General features: G+C 39.8%; 1 protein-coding gene across 3 annotated transcripts in view; it reads left to right on the top strand.

The window, feature by feature from the left end:
* The window catches only part of grk4 (G protein-coupled receptor kinase 4), a 62370-nt gene that overhangs the window by 39560 nt on the left and 3665 nt on the right, over positions 1-19145 (top strand). For 2 of the 3 annotated variants that reach the window (XM_058065198.1, XM_058065200.1), the window contains 7 exons: positions 8721-8911; positions 11105-11142; positions 11356-11445; positions 11563-11771; positions 15553-15690; positions 16478-16615; positions 18889-19020. In XM_058065198.1, the coding sequence (XP_057921181.1) occupies positions 8721-8911; positions 11105-11142; positions 11356-11445; positions 11563-11771; positions 15553-15690; positions 16478-16615; positions 18889-19020 (936 nt within the window). Of the gene's footprint in view, positions 1-8720; positions 8912-11104; positions 11143-11355; positions 11446-11562; positions 11772-15552; positions 15691-16477; positions 16616-18888; positions 19067-19145 lie in introns of all 3 variants that reach the window. The other variant, XM_058065199.1, reaches the window with a different exon arrangement.

The following is a 19145-nucleotide window of genomic DNA, read 5'->3' as shown; positions in this document are numbered from 1 at the left end:
CAAGGAAGTGCCTTTTTATAACGGATAAAATCCCATTTACGCATATACCGGATATAAATTCGATATATGCGTTAAACGGACATTTTCCGGTATACGCATATAACGGATTTCGCTTATATCGGACAAAACCAGTGGGAACAATTGAATCCGATATATCCGAGGTTTACTGTATATCCATGCTGCGACCATGTAGTAACACACGTTGTATGTAGTATTTTGCCATATTTTCAGCTTCCATCTAGAACGCTGCACCTAGTGTTAACTTTTCCACACTCATGGATGATCGGAATCGGAATCGACAGCATAAAAACCTGATCGGAACATCTCTACTCCTTACTTTTATTAGTTGCCTGAAGCATTGTTAGTGTGGCGCTGATGCGCTGATGTGCTGGCGCGCTGTGAGAGTGCGTGTGGTGAGTAGTTAGCCGGTGGTGTGTGGCAAGATATCACTACGCAAGTAACATATTTTTTTTGCATAACAATGGGGCTGCACGGCGGTCTAGTGGTTAGCGCACAGACCTCACAGCTAGGAGACCAGGGTTCAATTCCACCCTCGGCCATCTCTGTGTGGAGTTTGCATGTTCTCCCCGTGCATGCGTGGGTTTTCTCCGGGTACTCCGGTTTCCTCCCACATTCCAAAAACATGCTAGGTTAATTGGCCACTCCAAATTGTCCATAGGTATGAATGTGAGTGTGAATGGTTGTTTGTCTATATGTGCCCTGGCGACCAGTCCAGGATGTACCCCGCCCGAAGACAGCTGGGATAGGCTCCAGCACCCCCGCGACCCTCGTGAGGAGAAGCGGTAGAAAATGAATGAATGAATGTTAATAACAATAATAAAAACAATGTTGCTACAGGTTGGTTAAGACAGTGCAAGTCTCATTATTTACATGGAGCATTGTTGGCGGTTTTATCAGAAGGCTTTATATGGTGGAGTTGGTGCGTCCTCTGTTCCTCCATCTTTACACACAGAAAAGGCAAAGACGTGTGTTCAGGTCTCACATAAGGATTGTGGATGATGGACAAAAGATTCCTCAGATTTTTTTTTTTTTTAAAAAGACCAAAGTTTTTCAGAGGCTGTCTTAAAAAAACAAAAACACATGAAATATTGTTTGTAAACATCACAACATCACAGCACGCTATTGGGAAACACGTCATGTGCCTTGTTGCAATGTCATTGAGTCTGTTATGGAATTTTGTGGCTCACAACACCCTGCATGCAGCGTGTAGAAGAAGAAAGCCGTACAGTGTCCTGCCCAAGAGTATGTGTGCCGGAATGCCCCCCCTCCCCATTTATAAAAAAAAAAAAAAAAAATCATTACCCTACCTCTGTACCACCATGCCTAAAGCTCTTAACATTGCTGTTGTACTTGGCTGATTTTTCATATGAAGGAATTCTATAAACGGAGGCATAGTCATGAGCGTGTAATGTTTTTTTGGCAGCCAGTGGAATAACAAGCTTGAACGGTCATTTAGGAAGTCACCGAGCTTTGTGTTCCTTGCATGCTGGGCCAAAGCAACGAGGGGCAAGAATGTGAAGTCCTTGAAATGTACATTCCTATATACTTTATAGGAACATCTGGAAACTTAAAAGGCAGATGGTTATGGCTCTTAATTTAAGGATAAGTTTACATTTTTTGTGAATAACTATAAATCCTCTCGGTAGTTTAAATATGTGCACTCTTTGTGAAAGTTAGGTTGATTAATGAATTAATTTTCGATACCACTTGTCCTCATTAGAGTCATGGGTGAGCTGGAGACTATCCAAGCTTACTTTGGATGAAAGGTGGGGACAACCTGGACTGATCACCTGTCAATCACAGGACACATACTATATACACAAATAACCATTCATACTCGCACTCACACCTGTGGACAATTTAAAGTATTTTTGTGGGGAATAGATGCTCCAACTGAGATTCAAAACCTCAAGGGGGGCATCCTTTATTTTCATTTTGCAGTTTCTCATGCTTACATGTGTGATGCAATATGTATTTTATTTGTGTGTTTTCCTTCTAGTGTCCTGTTAAAATGTACAGTGGCACCTCGGTTTTCATAGGAGTCCTTTCTTGGTCTTTTAGTACACTGTCTTGGTTATTGTATGGCCTAACATCGCACCTACGTACCAAACTAGCCCTAACTAGGAATTGAGTGCCCAACAAACAAAGCATCGACACATTGGTGATTCAGTCTCTGTGAAGAGTGGTAGTGTTGGGACACTACAGACAGACTCCGGCCAGTGAATCCTTTAATCATGTTTATTATGTGTGTAAATTGCAACCAAGTAAGTGTCTGCTCATTACTGTATTCTGACGAATTGCACTGCATGGAATAAGCAAAAAATAATTTGAGATGACGTAAGTCAAAAGTTGGTGTTTATATTATTCAAAATTTTGTCACATGTGAGTGTGAATGGTTGTTTGTCTATATGTGCCCTGTGATTGGCTGGCGACCAGTCCAGGGTGTACTCCGCCTCTCGTCCCAAGACAGCTGGGATAGGCTCCAGCACCCCCGCGACCCTCGTGAGGAAAAAGCGGTAGAGAATGAATTAATTAATGAAAAATTTTGTCACCAATATTTTCACTTTCACAGCAAATATTCATTCTTCATTTTCTACTGCTTTTCCTCACGAGGGTCGCGGGGGTGCTGGAGCCTATCCCAGCTGTCTTCGGGCGAGAGGCGGGGTACACCCTGGACTGGTCGCCAGCCAATCACAGGGCACATATAGACAAACAACCATTCACACTCACATTCATACCTATGGACAATTTGGAGTCGCCAATTAACCTAGCATGTTTTTGGAATGTGGGAGGAAACCGGAGTACCCGGAGAAAACCCACGCATGCACGGGGAGAACATGCAAACTCCACACAGAGATGGCCGAGGGTGGAATTGTGAACCCTGGTCACAGAGGGGTACACCCTGGACTGGTCGCCAGCCAATCACAGGGCACATATAGACAAACAACCATTCACACTCACATTCATACCTATGGACAATTTGGAGTCACCAAATAACCTAGCATGTTTGCTAGGTTGCAACATGCAACTCCACACAGAGATGACCGAGGGTGGAATTGAACCTCCTAGTTGTGAGGTCTGCGCGCTAACCACTCGACCACCATGCCGCCCTGCTCCATGCACGGGGAGAACATGCAAACTCCACACAGAGATGGCCGAGGGTGGAATTGAACCCTGGTCTCCTAGCTGTAAGGTCTGCGCGCTAACCACTTGTCCGCCGTGCCGCCCTCCTCCAAATATTGATGATCAAAAATCAACATTGATACCGGCCCCGAAAAAACATATCTATTAGTGTTAGTTAATAACTGCACTTGATGACATCAAATGTTGGTACAAACCTATAAGCTAAAAGAAAATTAGCTTTTGACATGCAAAATAGTGTTTTGGCTAAAAAAAATGGTTGTTCCAAAGAATTTCTTATTACATGACAAGGACTTTCCAGGTGGGAACAGAATGTTGATTTCCATGGTGGAAATATGTTTCATATATGGAACACAGTGTGAGTTTTGCATAAACTCACATTGATGTGTTGTACTGTCACCTGCTCTGATACAGAACATCTCCACGTTCTCTATTTAAAGCTAATATTTGTTTGAGTTGTTGTATTGTGATGCAGGATGAACTATGTTGAGTGTCTTGCTTGAGTGAGTCACGGCCAGCACAAACATACACACACACACACACACACACACACACACACACACACACACACACACATGCACGGAGGATGGAGTGGGCTTGTTACCAAACCTTACACTTCAAGCTTGTGTCACCTGGGACTGACACATGATTCTGTGTGTGTGTGTGTGTGTGTGTGTGTGTGTGCGCTCGTTCTCTTTGCTGCAGGCAGAAATGATGACTCGTCATGTACCTCTCTATCTACAAGAGCTGCTCTGTTGCCTAGCAACACTGACCAAACAGCAGTAGCAAGGAGCAGAGTCAAGCGCTCTCCGAAAAAAACCCTCATCTGTCTCTCCCTCCTGTTCTTTGGCGCTCTCTCAGATATTGTTACCTACGGCGGTAAAGTTCGAAATATATTCACAAATTCAAACTCCCTGGATCAATAACTCCCGTGTTAGACCGCAAACCATACCTTTTTCCAACGAGCTACAACATGAGGACTCTTTTGTGCAGTATGACTTACATTGATCGTTATCAGCGGCCAGCAACCAGACCAGAGCGCAGGGACGATATGCCGATATGCCGATATGCTGATATGCCGATATGCCGATATGCCGATATGCAAATGTAATGTAATACCAGAAAGAAACAATGGATCATTCAATAATTACACTCTGTGAAATTGGTGTATTGCCACCAAACTCACCTCAGACGTTAATTACATCTGAGTGGCGATACTACTGGAACGCCTGAATAGACTCCCACAGCATCTGGTCTCATTCAGCAGTACACTTGGTTTCTGGAAAAGTATTGCATAGAAAGAATATTTTGCACTCTAACTAATATTTAGATTTGTTTGTTTTTTTTCTACTCCGTTATGGGCTTTTGCCTCATTTTTAGTATTTCTTGTATACAGGAAGTTCTTGTAAACAAATAGCTGAATTCGCCTGCACAGCAGAAGTGTAGTAGATTTTTGTGTATTTTTTGTGCCTTTTGACTTCATACAATGAATAAATACAAAAACAGATCTTTGTACATAATAGATTTCTATTGTAACCCAGGAAGAATAGTCGCTGCCGAGGAAGTGACTAATAGGGATTCATAAGAATAAAATAAACTAAACTAAGCTAAAACTACGGCAATTACTTTGGAAAATGTACATAATTTTGGAGACTTTTTTTTAGAGATGGTGGGAATAGCATTTGGTGAAAAGGGCTTTTATATAATGTTGGGGAGTTTTTAATGGGATTATCATTTGTGATGAAATAAGCTCAGACATTGACCTCCTCCTGGTTGCACTCCAAAACATAGTTTGGGAACATGTGCTTTTAAATCCTATTTCACTTCTTTGATGTGTAGTGCCACCAAAATCACCTCACTTTTGTAAAATTGGGGAGGGGGGGCATTTGGGATATTGTACAATATTTATATTGTATTGTCATTTTCAATTCAATCCACTAGATGTCTCCTGGTGGTTATACTACGACACTTATTTGGGAAAATAATTCATTCATTATACTCACTAGGGTCGCCGGGGTATGCTGGAGACAGGTGGGGTACACCATAGACAGATCCCGCCCCATCACCATGGGGAATTTTTAGGAATTTTTATGGGAATATCAATGCTAAAACCTCACTGATTCCTTACTTCCTGCCTGCTGGTTACACTACAGCATTTACTTTGGAGAAATGTGCTGGAGTACATTTAGCATTGAATATGACAATACAACACCTTCTACAGGTGAATTTATATGCTGTGGTATAACAAGGAGGGGTTATTGATGTCTAAGGTGATTTTGGTGGTCCTACAAGTCAGGGGTGAAATTACTGAATCTCATTCACAATTTGGAATGGAATGGAATGGCCTTTATTGTCATTATACAAGATGTACAACAAAATTGGAGAGCTTCTCCTTTCAGTGCAGTAGTCAAGTTTAAAAAAAAAAGTATATAAAAGTAGAGTAAAAAAGACAATTTAACAAGCTATATCCAAGATATATACAAGACATCCAAAATATACACATGGTATTGCACAGGAGCATATGCAGGAGCAGACATATTGCAGATATATTAATTTTTAGTGCATTGATAAATGGGTCATAGTGCAAATAATGACTGGTGCATACAGGTGAGTAAAGTATTGTATTGGGTTTTTAAATAAATAAATATGATTGAGATAGTAACAGAGGCAGTGATGGAAATATTGCACATTTGCATTATGCTAATAACCGGGTATGTTGTATGTCTGAGTTCAGGGTGGTGATGGCTCTTGGGAAGAATTAAAAAAAAAATTTTTAAATCCTCAAACTAGTTTGGGAAAAGTTGCATAAACATAATTTCTGTAGTACAGTACTTCTCAATTTATTTTCTATCATGCCCCCACAGGGGACAGATTTTTTTTTTTTTTTTTTTTCAGTAAAGACATTTGTATAGTCTCCCTGCTCTTTGGTCCCGTTGCTCCATGCAAGTCGTACTGCACAGAGGATCACCCGTTCTTGTCAAATAATTACAAAGGGTAAAAATCAGACCTAAATGTGCGTTACTGTAAATAAATTACTGGTCATAAATGATCTTACTCCCTATTTGCTAGCTTTCTGCGTCCAAAATGAATTGAGAGGCCCGACGCTAATGACACGCGGTATCTATCTTGCCTCGCTCCTTGCATCTTGTGTTGGTTTTTGGATTGCATGGAATATCGCAGCGGAATTTTCCCATTCCCTTCTTGTGGCCAGTTACCACATCTTCTCCAGCAGATGGGATTCCTCTTCATGGCAGTAACATCCTGCTTGTAGTGCACTGCTACTCACACTAATGCACAATACCCTGCATGTCACTGACCCTCAAGGGAGACAGGGGAAGGTTGGTGGGAATTAGGGAGGGGAAAATGGAGCTCAAGAAGACAAGAAAGGCCATGAGGCATTGACGTAAGAAGGAAACAAGAAGCCTTTTAGCAACCGCACTCGATCCCCGTCGGTGTGCATTCCTGACATTCACACAACATTATTGAAAGTATTGAGACACATCTTTTAATTAATGAAATGTGGGCTAGCGCTAGACCACATCTGAAATCTCCATCTAACCAAGGCCTTCAGCTTACTATGGGATGCCTTTGAGCAGGGGTCTCAAACTCAATTTACTTGGGGGGCCACTGGAGCTAGGGTCAGAGCAACAGAAAAAAACAGAAAAATTAAAAAAAAAACTTTGCTTTGGTTTCGATTTTCTACAAGAAAAGCTCTGATAAAACATTCCACTGTTCTCAAATATCTTACTTTTTATTTTTCTACACAAAATAAATCAACAAATCAAGAATAAAGAAAATCAATCAATCAGTAATAAATAAATATAATAATAATAATAAAACAGCAAATAATAAAAAGTTAAGAAACCACATATAGTTGGTGGGTAGAAAAATAATTTTTTTCCGATTAAAATGAACAAAGCATTATTAGAGCCCTGTAGACATGACAAAACACGACTATAGTCACATTTATACTCTTTTTATTTACAACATATTGCGCAACTGCAGGGTCTTGAGACACATGCTAACTCGCAAACTAGAGAGCTAGCGACCTAAACGGTAGCCTTCAAGTTATTTCCTTTAAACTTAAATAGCCAAAAACTTACCACTTCCACACGGATAGGGAGGATAACTATTAACAGTTATTTAACCTTTAACATGAACATTAATCAAACGTAATAATTTTTTCTGGGTACATGATACCATACAGCATCCATATCAAACTTAGCACTAACATTAAACTTTCATCACAAGGCGGCGGCCTCAAACTAGTGTCCTGCGGGCCACGTGTTTGAGACCCCTGCCTTTGAGGAAGGAACTTGAGAGACCTGAACTAGGCATCAAAATTATTGTTAATATAGCATATATGTGTCAAGACCAGAAAGACATATGATGTGAAATGTGTGTACATTATTTATGCTGGCAAAAAACACCCCTAGAAATGTCTTGGACTCCTCCTATTTGTTCCATACGGTCAGTTGAAAACCAAAACATCTGAAATCCCGGGGCAATTTTTTTTCCATAGCAAATAATGTAAATCAAAGCAATCTATTCCATACATCTAAAATATTGAAGAGATTTTTTTATTTTTTTTTTTACATTAAGTTTGTATGACATTCCCATCAGTAGGGTAGCGCATCAACAGTGACTTACCCGCCACTTTGGATTTTGGTGATGAGGAACATAGTTCCGGTTAGTTGATGGTGGCCACTTAAGTAAGATATTTGTACTTTGCCATAAGTTGTATCTTGAATTCAATAGGGTTTGCGTCTTTATCAAACTGCTGGCACACACAGCTTTCTTTGACTCCATGGCGGGTTATTTTGCAGTGGCACTCAAACAATGCACTGACAGTGAGTCAGCATTACATAGGGTGCTTTGTTTGGGTACTCAATTCTCAGTGAACAAATTAGTTTGTATAACATTGTCAATTAAGTTTGACAAATGAATGTTCCTTGTAGTATTGTAAATATTGCGAAATTTTGTTTTGTTTGTGATTTGTTGGGTATGTGATCCAAGATGACGTAATTAACAAGAAATGCTATATCAATGTACCAAAGGGTAAAATACAACATTTTTTTATAGAGTTGAGGCAGACATTTTGGCAAAAATTGACTGAAAACCGAGGTTTGACTGTATTACATTATATACAATATGTAGAGCAGGGGTGTCCAAACTGCCTATTGTAGAAATAAAATCAAACCAAAACACTCAGCAAAAATTGGAAAAATTGACCAAAAATGCAAAATGTAAAGCACGAAGGAGCTGCAATGTTGATGCTAATAACTAATAATAAAACAAAGCTTTGTCTGTTTTTTGAGCCTTTTTACAATATTAAAACATACATACAAATATCATTCAGATATTCCACATCTTTTGATTTTATGCAGCCCTTGGTGGAAAAAGTTTGGACACCCCTGATGCAGAGGCATGAATGGAATGAAACCATTCTGCGCCTGGGTCTCTTACCACTGCTCTTCCTTTTGTCTCCTGTACAACTCCTTTCTTCTCAACTTCTCCCTCCCTATTGTTTCTACCCCCAATGTGACCCCTTTTTTCAGGTTAGTCTAGCATACGCCTATGAGACCAAGGATGCGCTGTGCCTGGTGTTGACCATAATGAATGGTGGTGACCTAAAATTCCACATCTACAACATGGGCAACTCTGGCTTTGATGAACAGAGAGCCATCTTTTACGCTGCTGAGATCTGCTGTGGCCTTGAGGACCTGCACCGTGAGAGGATAGTCTACAGGTTAGCAAATTCAAGGGTTCGGATCAACAATACTTGACATCTTTTATGACGAATAGACTCAGACTGTCTTGAATCTTGTGCATGTTAAGCCAAGAATTTTGAGGAATGTTTGCGGATCTTAGTTTCTGGAAACATATGTTAGGAGTTTAACTCTGCCACAACCCCCTCTTACAATCTTACTGTCCGAGAAAATAAATATGTTGACGTCTGAAGAGAGACGGCCATCAATTTTACCCGTGAAGTTATATCCTAAAACACACTACAGCTCAGCTTGTGAAAACAATTTGTATGTTTGATGCCGTCGGTGTTAAAGGAGCTTTTGAAAGCCTGAGAAAATGACCCTGATGGTTCAATGATGCGCTTGTTTATCGGAAAGTAAGACCGCATCCATCCATCCATGACAGTGGGCAGCTGTTTGGGATTCGTTGTTGGTTTGTCCAGCTGCAGAAATGCTAAACAACGTGATGAATCTCATCTTAAAAACTCTTTTGAATAGGAAATGTAACATGTTTGGTACAAATTAAATATTCATTCATTCATTTTATACCGCTTTTGACCACCCTGGACTGGTGGCCAGCCAATCACAGGGCACATATAGACAAACAACCATTCACACTCACATTCATACCTATGGACAATTCGGAGTTTCCAATTAAACTAGCATGTTTTTGGAATGTGGGAGGAAACCCGGAGAAAACCCACGCATGCACGGGGAGAACATGCAAACTCCACACAGAGATGACCGAGGGCGGAATTGAACCCTGGTCTCCTAGCTGTGAGGTCTGCGCGCTAACCACTCGACCGCTGTGCTGCCACAAATTAAATATATTCAACCAATTTCATTTGTATTTTTTGCATGTTTGTACACCCTGGACTGGTGGCCAGCCAATCACAGGGCACATATAGACAAACAACCATTCACACTCACATTCATACCTATGGACAATTTGGAGTCAACAATTAACCTAGCATGTTTTTGGAATGTGGGAGGAAACCGGAGTGCCCGGAGAAAACCCACGCATGCACGGGGAGAACATGCAAACTCCACACAGAGATGGCCGAGGGCGGAATTGAACCCTGGTCTCCTAGCTGTGAGGTCTGCGCGCTAACCACTCGACCGCCGTGCCGCCACAAATTAAATATATTCAACCAATTTGTATTTTTTGCACGTTTGTTTTAGATAATGAAAAAAATGTAAATATTAGTCAATGACCACACAACTGAACTCAATGCAGTTTTTAAATGAAACCTTTAATTATAAAAGGATGAAGAAAAAAAAAATCCAAACCTACATGGCCCTGTGTGAAAAAGGGCCTGCCCCCTACCTAATAACTGGTCGGGCCACCCTTAGCAGCAACAACTGCAATCAAGTGTTTGTGATAACTTACAGAGTTAGTAGACAGCAGAATTCATGATTCCGTTTATCACAGCAAGTCTTCCAGGTCCTGAAAACAGCAAAACAGCCCCAGACCATCACACTACCACCACAATATTTTACTGTTGGTATAATGATCTTTTACTGAAATGTTGGATTTCTTTTGGGACACACATTGTTTCAACAAGTTCAACTTTTATCTCATCAGACCAGAGCGTATTTTCACAACGGTCTTGGGGATCATTAAGATGTCTGATTGTGGCAAAATTGAAACAAGCCTTGATTTAGCAGTGGGTTTTCATTATAAAACTATCTCAGTTCATGCCTTTCTTATGGTGGAGTCCTGAACGGTGACCATAACCGTACCAAACTAAAATTTCAACACTGACTCCCAGATGTCACTTCCTGTTTTCCCTCCACTCGGTCCTCCTAATGCAAAGACACATTTACAGCAACACACACAAGCATGATGAGGCTTATTTTCCCTTGTTGTGTCTATATTATATTATGCAGTAGGAGTATAAAGGTGACTGTATTCTTATTTCATGTAGAGAAGGCTCTGAAAAACGTATGTAGAAGATTGTACAGAGGTTTTCTATGCTCTATGAAAATATTACATTTATAAATAAGGCGGAAATTCATTATGGTCAGGCCTAGAACCAATTAACCATTTAGATGCACATACAGCACGGATGATAACCAATATATGAACTCTGTCTAATAATTCCTATTTATTGTCATTGAATGCTAAATAACCGCTTTCTAATTACATTTTCACAGCTAAATTGTACATATTTCCATTGTCTTTTTTTTTCCAGGGATTTAAAACCGGAAAACATCCTTCTGGATGATCGTGGTATGTCCGTTTCTTCTTTGTGTTTATTGGAATGCTTCTGCAAGGAGAGACTTATGTGCATGCCATTGTTGTTTACAATCTAAATTGTGCAAACACAGCAGCGTAGTGTATCACATATTTCTGCACTCTGTGTTTGTCCAAAAAGATTGTAGTTTTTATTGTCGTGGTTTTGTAAAAGCCGGTAATCATGTTTTATCTATACATCATGTTTAGGGCACATCCGCATTTCAGACTTGGGTCTGGCTGTGCAAATTCCTGAAGCGGAGACGATACGAGGGAGAGTAGGCACTGTTGGATACATGGGTATGAAATTGACTTTTTCTTTAGTGAAAGTTCGAGTTTTTTCAACAAAACCACACCCAGTCAATAAGCACTAATAACCAACTCATACCCAACTTCTCTTCATCCCTGCTACCTCAGCTCCGGAAGTAATCCAGAATGAGAGTTACACCTTCAGTCCAGACTGGTGGGGTCTGGGCTGCCTCATCTTTGAGATGATTCAAGGCCAGTCGCCCTTTCGCAAACGCAAAGAACGAGTCAAGCGGGAGGAGGTAGACAGACGAGTTCGTGAGGATCAGGAGGAGTACTCTGATAAGTTCTCTGAAGACGCCAAGGACATCTGCAGACAGGTGAGTGTGAATGGGTAGATGTTACAAATGTATGGCTTGGTCAAAAGAGAAGAAATGGGGGGGTCTAAGGCAAGGGTGTTGACTCCTTGTGTTGTTCCTTGACAAGCACATAGTACAGTAAACCTCGGATATATCGGATTCAATTGTTCCCACTGGTTTTGTCCGATATAAGCGAAATCCGTTATATGCGTATACCGTAAAATGTCCGTTTTACGCATATATCGGATTTATATCCGGTATATGCGTAAATGGGATTTTATCTGTTATAAAAAGGCACTTCCTTGACTATGTTTCCAATGTACCTGGACGCGCAGGCAACGCTGCAAACGCTGCAAATGACGTCGTATAGCGGCCTGTCACGATTCGGCGAATCGGAGCGCCACGATGCGGCCATCCGATATATGCGAGGGAAATTTCATGGAAATGCATTGGAACGGGACTGGAGATTTTGTCCGAAATAGGCGAAATCCGTTATAAAAAATCCGATATATGCAATGAATTTTTATTGGAAATGCATTACAGAAAAATTGGTTCTTTTTTACCTGTCCGTTGTGAGCGAATTTCCGATATATCCGAGTCCGATATATCCGAGGTTTACTGTACCATCAAAATAAAATGTGCAGAATTATCTGAGATGTTTTGGAGGGCTATATTAATGGTTAGTCACTAGTCAGAATCGAAGTGTTAAGTTGTTGGGTGATGAATTTATTGCTGTGAGTGCTCTGATAGCTCTTGATTGGCTCCTGCCATGGAAAGAGCAATTGCTTCCTCAACTTGCAATCAGTAGTAGCTCTGAAGGAAAGGCCATTTCATGAGATTTTGCCGTAAATTAGCCGTACCGCTGTGTAAGTCGCAAAGGCTACGGAAAAAAAGTAACAGCTTATACACCACAATTTGCCGTGTGTGAAACCTGTTGTTGTTACTGGTGTATAACACACATATACTGCAGTCACAGTCTTACAGAAAGTAAGATATTTTTCACTGTTCAAAAAGGCTTCTGGGATGAACGGTGACCAAGTGGTTTGCGTGCAGCCACGCAACTATGAGACCAGAGTTCGATTCCACAATTGGGCATCTCTGTGTGGAGTTTGCATGTTCTCCTCGTGCATGTTTGGGTTTTCTCCGGGTACTCCGGTTTCCTCCCACATTCCAAAAACATGCTAGGTTAATTGGCCACTCCAAATTGTCCATAGGTATAAATGTGAGTGTGAATGGTTGTTTGTCTATATGTGCCCTGTGATTGGCTGGTGACCAGTCCAGGGTGTACCCCGCCTCTTGCCGGAAGACAGCTGGGATAGGCTCCAGCACCCTCGTGAGGAAAAAGTGGTAGAAATGAATCAATGAATGAATAATGTTTTGGGCTTGGTTATGTCTCCCAAGCGGCAGTGCGCCAAAGAAAAGGAAAGGGTTCAATTCCACCCTCGGCCATCTCTGTGTGGAGTTTGCATGTTCTCCCCGTGCATGCGTGGGTTTTCTCCGGGTATTCCGGTTTCCTCCCACATTCCAAAAACATGCTAGGTTAATTGGCGACTCCAAATTGTCCATAGGTATGAATGTGAGTGTGAATGGTTGTTTGTCTATATGTGCCCTGTGATTGGCTGGCGACCAGTCCAGGGTGTACACCACCTCTCGCCCGAAGACAGCTGGGATAGGCTCCAGCATACCCCCCAACCCTTGTGAGGATAAGCGGTAGAAAATGAATGAATGAATCTTGACTTCCATGGTGATGACTTTCCTTTTCTTTGGTGCACCGCCGCTTGGGAGACATAATGAAGTCCAGAAAGCGAACTAATAAGCGATGTCATTCTTCCTCAGTGTGGTTACACATACACACTCTGTATCCTTCCGCCCAGTACGGGCCACACACTGCATTCTTGCGCCGGGTGCGGCGTGTACGTATTCTTCCGCCGGTGTGCGCTGTTATTAGTTCAGACTCATGTTTACTCACCAAAATGATGTTTAATGATGTTGAATTAGTTTACGGGACGAACTGTATATGTTGTAGACATTTCAACCAATGTTGATTCTAACTTTTCTAACGAAAATGTCATCCATACTCAGAAAAGCGAGCCAGTGAGTTTTCTGTTTGTGAGCCAGAGAGGACGTTTATTTGTGTCTTGCTGTGGAACATTCTGACCTGAGGTTCAACAGATTAGAAGACTCCCTAGAGGGAGGATGAGTGAGGAAAGCAAGAAGAAAGGTTTCTGAAACTTGGGGCCGGGGGGGAGTCATAGCGGAGACATAGAGGACCACAGTCCAAAAAAGTCATGTGAGTTATCAAGAGCAGAAAGTGAGAGTCTGACCCAATATGGTTGACGTTGTGCACTGACAGTAGGAAAAAAAAAAAAGTGACCCGGGGAGGTATTGTGTAAAAAGTGAGCTTGTTGATGATGAATTTGCACACATCGCTACACCGCCGCCACTAAACAGCACTCATCCACTTCATAAGCCGGCAGTGCTGTAGGTGGTGTGGAGGGAATATTATCTCCAAGCTCTCATAGAAACAGCGGCGGTGCTTTTCTAATTCTATCTATGATGGTGCTGCATTAACCCCTAGGTGCATGGATTACTGTGCATTACTGCTGGTCTTTATTCAATTATGCATTATGTGAAGTTACATAAAGTCAGGAGGGATTACATGTATGTGTTTTTAGCATAAATCATAAATATTATGGACTCCCCTCTTTTGTATTTTCTACATATAAAGAGCTTGCAACCAAAAGGCGCTAAATCCAATTTTCACTAAGTTGCATGTTTTTCATGAGTTTAATAGACCTCTGTCATGTGTATCCAAATCACATATTTTGGTCTTGAAATCATTTTAAAAAATATGAAAAAAAGTGATATGAAATTTATGCTTTCAACCAAAAAGCGCTATTTCTATTTCAGATTTCAACCAAAAGGAGCTAAATCCCTTTCTTTATTCTTTATTCTGATTGGCCTAAATTTCCCATCTATTGATAATCTGACCAATCAGAGAGAAGAATACAATTGGCACTGCACATACAGAAAGCCAGTATCAGTGCGCATCCTGTTTTGTTTGTGTACATGAAGTACACGTATGATAGTTACGGTATGTTATGCAATTCAGGAGAACACAAATTGTGTTTTTACAGTATTCTGTAACATGGAAGTTTTTTTTACGCCATAAAAGGCATGTCTCTACCTTGACACCTCCAACTTTCATGAGAAACATTATTTTACTTGTACTAAAAAAACATACAATGTAAAGAGTTTGTAATGAGATGATTTTTGTCACTGTCACCTTCACGGTGCAGTCAAATATGAGCACTGCTTTTAATAACATTTTTATTAATTTAATTAATGATAATTATTTTGTATTGTATGTTGAGAATGGCTTCTGTGTTGTAATTATTTTATTAGCATAGTACATTAAAGCACCTTACATTCTTTTACAACAATGCCATTGAAGAAGTTAAAGGTGACTTCAAATTTATTTCAGCCAAAAGGCGCTAAATCCGAAAAAAAAATTATTAAAAAAATATATATAAAATACATGGTGTGTGCAGGATTTTTATAGCATGCATTTTTATGACCTATATTGATAGCTCTTTCATTTGCAATATAGACTTGATGACCAAATAGATTGATATGTGCGTAGTTAAAAATCATTGATTTTCTCGAAATCAGTCAAAATGGATTTAGCGCCTTTTGGTTGCAAGCTCTTCATATATGGCCCAGCTTTACCACACATGAAGCAATTTATTCAACATTTAAGTTTTTTGTGTGTCTTTCTTATTTTTTTATTTTTTTTTTATAGCTCCTCTCTAAAGATCCCAAAAGTCGACCTGGTTGTCAGGGTCTTGGGGCCATAGAGGTCAAGCAGCATCCCATCTTCAGGAACATCAACTTCAAACGATTGGAGGCAAACATGCTGGAACCTCCGTTCAGCCCTGACGTAAGAGCATGGACGCAAAACCTAAAAATACACCCAAGTGCAGAAAGTGGCAATTTCATGTCATGTTGTCATGTCATATCTGACGTAGTGAGAAACAGATCTTTGATTTGTTGTTAATTAAAATCCAAATTTGAAGCTGTCCATTATTTCCATTATAGAGGAAAACAGAACTCCTTAGTCCTTAGTAAACAGGGGAGTGCTGTTCTCCGACTGGAAGCTGTTCACACAGAGGATTATTTTATTTTCAGTCACATAAATAGACTGACAGAGGGGAAAGCAATTGTCTTGAGGGGTTAAACCAATATTGAACCGAATAGTAGGATTATCTTCTACTGTTGGCTTTGTTCGGGGTTGGTAGGAAAGCAGTATCAAAGTCCTCACAGCTAATGGCTGCGTTCCAAATCATGCACTTCCACACTTGCTGGTTTGACTGTGTTTGTGCATTGTGCCGTCAGTGCACTCAACACGGACCAATTATTATATCATAACCACCCTCAATCCTTGCCATGCTGGCTATGTAGCGGAAAGTGACGGACTTACTCGAGTGGTTGTAATTCAAAAATAAAAAAGTAAAGAAGTGCACTCAAAATAAATATTGTTATTGTTGGTAAGTAATGACAGTCATCCGTTTAGGACAGCACTACACTGTCAAAATTTGAAGTCCTAGTATGCAGTGAATTGAAGTGTAAATGTAAAAGATTTGGAACCCAGCCACTGAGTTTAATTCTATTAAAATGCTAAACTTGATTATTTAGCTTCAAGTTCACAAGTCTTCTTGGATTTTTAGCCCCGGGCCGTGTACTGCAAGGACGTCCTCGACATCGAGCAGTTCTCCACTGTCAAAGGTGTGAACCTTGACCCCACGGATGACGACTTCTACCACAAGTTTGTCACAGGGAGTGTCTCCATCCCGTGGCAGAATGAGGTACTACAGCAACAGTTCACTGCGGTGATGTCATTGTTCCAGCAGCTAGCATAGCACAGTGCGTAGTGGGTTCCATTCAGAATGGCGGTGTTACATTCAAACTCATTTGCCAAACATGCTAAATATATTAAATATCTGGCATCACTGATTTGTTGGAACAACAGTCTTAATAGAAAATTAGTCACATGCAGCCTCTGCTTGGTGTGATTTAATCCAGGTTAATACTTTTATTAATACTTTGTTCTGAACATAAATACATTGTATTGTGTGCAAATAGACAAGAGGTTTGTTGCTCTTGATAGCACCCTCTCTTTTCTTATGACGCCCTGATGCAAACTAATCAATAACAATGTAATGGTAATGGTTTTATTTCACTTGAACATGCATCAGATTACAATTGAACGCATCACATAATCAGTTCACAGTTCCACATGTCCAAAAGGAGTAGGAAGAAGCAAAGCTTATTAAATCCTACCCCTCCATCTGGTACTTTTACAATCAGTAACTGTGACATTTGTTCACTTCCTGCTTTCCATAATACAGTTTAAGGTTTTTTTTTTGTTTTTGTTTTTTTAAATAATATACCTTGTACTGAAGTACGAGGTGATATGAGCATCCAATGCCATAATGGGTACCATAGTGCGTGTCAATATAGTGATATATATAGCACATCATGACTGGTTCAAGACTCTTCATCCTTGGATTTAGCAAATTTATTTTATAAATTAATTAATTATTTAATTATTTTTTTTTTTACATTTACATCCTTGTATTTAGCAAATTTATTTTATTTATAATTTTTTTTTTTACTTTTTTTTTTGTCCCGTACCAAAGTGATATGAGCATCCAATGACATAATGGTTACTATAGTAAGTGTCAATATAGTGATATATATAGCACATCATGACTGGTTCAAGACTCTTCATCCTTGGATTTAGCAAATTTATTTTATAAATTAATTAATTATTTAATTATTTTTTTTTTTTACATTTACATCCTTGTATTTAGCAAATTTATTTTATTTATAATTTTTTTTTTTACTTTTTTTTTTGTCCCGTACCAAAGTGATATGAGCATCCAATGACATAATGGTTACTATAGTAAGTGTCAATATAGTGATATATATAGCACATCATGACTGGTTCAAGACTCTTCATCCTTGTATTTAGCAAATTTATTTTATTTATAATTTTTTTTTATAATTTTTTTTTTAGTTTTTAATTTTTTTTTTACATTTTTTATTTTTTGTCCCGTACCAAAGTAGGATGTGATATGAGCATCCAATGCCATAATGGGTACCATAGTGCGTGTCAATATAGTGATATATATAGCACATCATGACTGGTTCAAGACTCTTCATCCTTGTATTTAGCAAACATCAACTGCTTGTATTGTTTCTTGAATTGGCTCATCGTTGTGCATTGTTTGATTTCCTTACTCAATCCATTCCATAGTTTGATTCCACATACTGAAATGCTATGGCTAGCATAACGTAGTCCTAGCATAGAAGTGTTTCAAATGTACTTCTTCCCTGAGATCATATTTCTCCTCTCTTGTAGAGAAGTATTGGATGACATTTTTAGCTAATTGGTTATTTTTAGCTTTATGCAATTATGGTTCCTTCAAGGACCGCCCAACAAAGTCAAATCTCAATATTTGGTAATGGTAATGGTTTTATTTCATTTGAACATGCATCAGATTACAATTGAATGCATCCCATAATCAGTTCCCAGTTCCACATGTCCAAAAGGAGCAGGAAGAAGCAAAGCTTATTAAATCCTACCCCTCCATCTGGTACTTTTACAATCAGTAACTGTTACATTTGTTCACTTCCTGCTTTCCATAATACAGTTTAAGATTTTTTTTTTTTAATAATGCACCTTGTACCGAAGTACAAGGTGATATGACCATACAATAACATAATGGGTACCATAGTAAGTATCAATATAGTGATATATATAGCACATCATGACTGGTTCAAGACTCTTCATCCTTGCATTTAGCAAACATCAACTGAAACAAAATTAATTAAAACAAAAATGGTAAAAGTTGTCTTCAGAAAGTCATAAAAGCATTATTTGTGCGCTATAAAAATTTACTAATATCTGGAACCAATTAGCCACGTTAAATGGTAAATACTTTTCGTCATCACCGGTACTATTACGATACCGACTATCGATACCCATCACTAGCCGTGACTGAGCTCTGCTTGTTGTTGGAAACAAGGCCCCGTTCAAAAACAAAATCCAAACTTGTTCCCTCTCTTTGCGTAGATGATTGAAATGGAGTGCTTCAAAGAAATCAATGTCTATGAGACCGATGGGACGCTATGTCCAGACCTGGACATGAACCGGCCAAACCCTCCACCAAAGAGAGGCTTCTTCTACCGCCTGTTCAGAAGAGAGGCAAGTTCTAGTGCTCCAGCAACTGTTCGAGGGGGTGGGGGCTAAGGTACTTCCTCTATTCCTTCTATTCCTCCTTGGCCCTGTTCAACGTTACATCATGAAATGTGAATCCTGTCTCATGTGAT

The sequence above is a fragment of the Doryrhamphus excisus genome, chromosome 1 (genome assembly GCF_030265055.1).
Source record: "Doryrhamphus excisus isolate RoL2022-K1 chromosome 1, RoL_Dexc_1.0, whole genome shotgun sequence".
NCBI lineage: Eukaryota > Metazoa > Chordata > Actinopteri > Syngnathiformes > Syngnathidae > Doryrhamphus > Doryrhamphus excisus.
The sequence above is the reverse complement of the archived record's forward strand: the minus strand, read 5'-3'. Positions and strand labels throughout refer to the sequence as shown.